At 37.1% G+C, this 1805-nt stretch overlaps 1 protein-coding gene across 1 annotated transcript in view; it reads left to right on the top strand.

Annotated features, from left to right (window-relative positions):
- Nucleotides 1-1805, top strand: part of Mdn1 (MDN1, midasin homolog (yeast)) — a 161743-nt gene that overhangs the window by 63980 nt on the left and 95958 nt on the right. Inside the window, 1 exon segment of the mRNA XM_013016634.1 lies at nucleotides 1154-1298. Within this exon segment, the coding sequence (XP_012872088.1) occupies nucleotides 1154-1298 (145 nt within the window).

The raw sequence follows: 1805 nt of genomic DNA on the forward strand, positions 1-1805 counted from the left end.
GAAGTGGTGCTGTGGCTCACATGGTAAAGCACTAGCCTTGAGCTGAAGAGCTGAGCGACAGCGCACAGGCCCCACGACCGGACCAAAAAAAAAAAGAATCCTAAATTTTGCTTAAGGCATCTTAATACCTCAGACCAATATTATTAATCTTGATGTAGTTATACCTGTTTTTCACTCTTCATTGAAATTCAATTTACATATTATAAAATAGGCTTTTTTGGAGGGAGGTGGTTGTGGATCTTGAACTCAGGGCCTGGGGTGCTGTCGCTGAGCCTCTTTATGCTTAAAGCTAGCATTCTACCACTTGAGCCACAGTGCCACTTCTGGTTTGAGCGATTAATTGAAGGTAAGAGTCTCTTGGGGACTTTTCTGCCTGGTCTGGCTTCCGAATTGCAATCCTCAGATAGATCTCAGCCTCTTCAGGAGCTAGGATTACAGGTGTGAGTCACCGGTGCCCGGCTCATAAAATTTGCTTGATGTATATATATATATATATAATAGGTGTTTAAAAAAATGAACTGAGTTTTGTAGCCACCAAAACCAAGTTTTACATTTTCATTATTTAGTAGGATCCCTTTTGTTATATTACGCTTACTTGCAAATTTTACCCCAACCACCACCCTACTTTTCCTCTGCAAATTTCTCTCTTTAAATCTTTCATAAAAGTCTCCTTTTTTTCTTCATATTAATATTCAAAGTTCGTCCATATTGCAGTATATTCTTATTTTGTTCTGTATTTTTAATAACATGGGTTATTTCACTTTTTTGTTTTTTCTATTCACCTATTGATAGCATTTGAGTTGTTTCCACATTGGAGTATTATAAATTATGTTGCTAATGAATATTTGTATAACAAGATACCAGTTGTTAAGACAAATGCCTTAGAAAAGTATCTATGGGAAAGGAATTCTTCTTTATTTTTTTATCAAAAATATGCTTGGTGCTATGGGCATGGCTCAAGTGGTAGCCCACAAAGGCCTTTAATTCCAATCCTTCAGCCTCCAAAATAAAAGAAATATGTTCTCTTTTATAGATACTAGGTTTTGGAATAGGCATATGTGTTTTTTTTCTTTTTTAAAGAATGTTGAAGGCCACAAGTAAAATGCATAATCCTTTACTTTGTTTTATGTTTTTTTGTTTTTTAATGTTTTAGTGTCCTTGAAGTAGAAAAGTCTCTGGTATTAGCTGAAAAAGGCAGCCCAGAAGGCAAAGACAATGAAGTAGAAGTGTTGACTGCAGGAAAGAATTTCCGAATCTTAGCAACTATGAACCCTGGGGGAGACTATGGAAAAAAAGAGGTAAAACTACTTCAAGTCTAATTTATTCCTAGATTTGCCCTTAACTTATTGAAACCCATAAGTATAGTATATAATAAATCATTTGGTGTTGCATGTTAGATAACAATGGAGTATTATGTCAAGTCCAATGAAGATATTGTTGGATATTACATTGAAAAATCTGACAAGATAGAAAGTTTCTTCTCTCTCCCTCTGCAAACATGTCTGTCTGTATGTCTCTCTGTCTGTCTGTCTGTCTCTCTCTCTCTCTCTCTCTCTCTCTCTCTCTGTCTTTCTAGTCCTGGGTTTTGAACTCAGGGCTTGGGCACTGTCCCTGATCTTTTCTGCTCAAGGCTAGTGTTCTACTTTTTGAGCCATAGCTTTACTTCTGGCTTGTTTGTTTGTTGTCAGTCATGGGGCTTGATCTCTGGGCCTGGGCATTGTCCCACAGCTCTTCTGGCTTTTTGGTGGTTAATTGATTATAGGTTTCTCACAGATTTTGTCCTCAGATCTCAACCTTAGGCTTAG

Source organism: Dipodomys ordii, unplaced genomic scaffold (assembly GCF_000151885.1).
Source record: "Dipodomys ordii isolate 6190 unplaced genomic scaffold, Dord_2.0 Scaffold32, whole genome shotgun sequence".
Classification (NCBI taxonomy): domain Eukaryota; kingdom Metazoa; phylum Chordata; class Mammalia; order Rodentia; family Heteromyidae; genus Dipodomys; species Dipodomys ordii.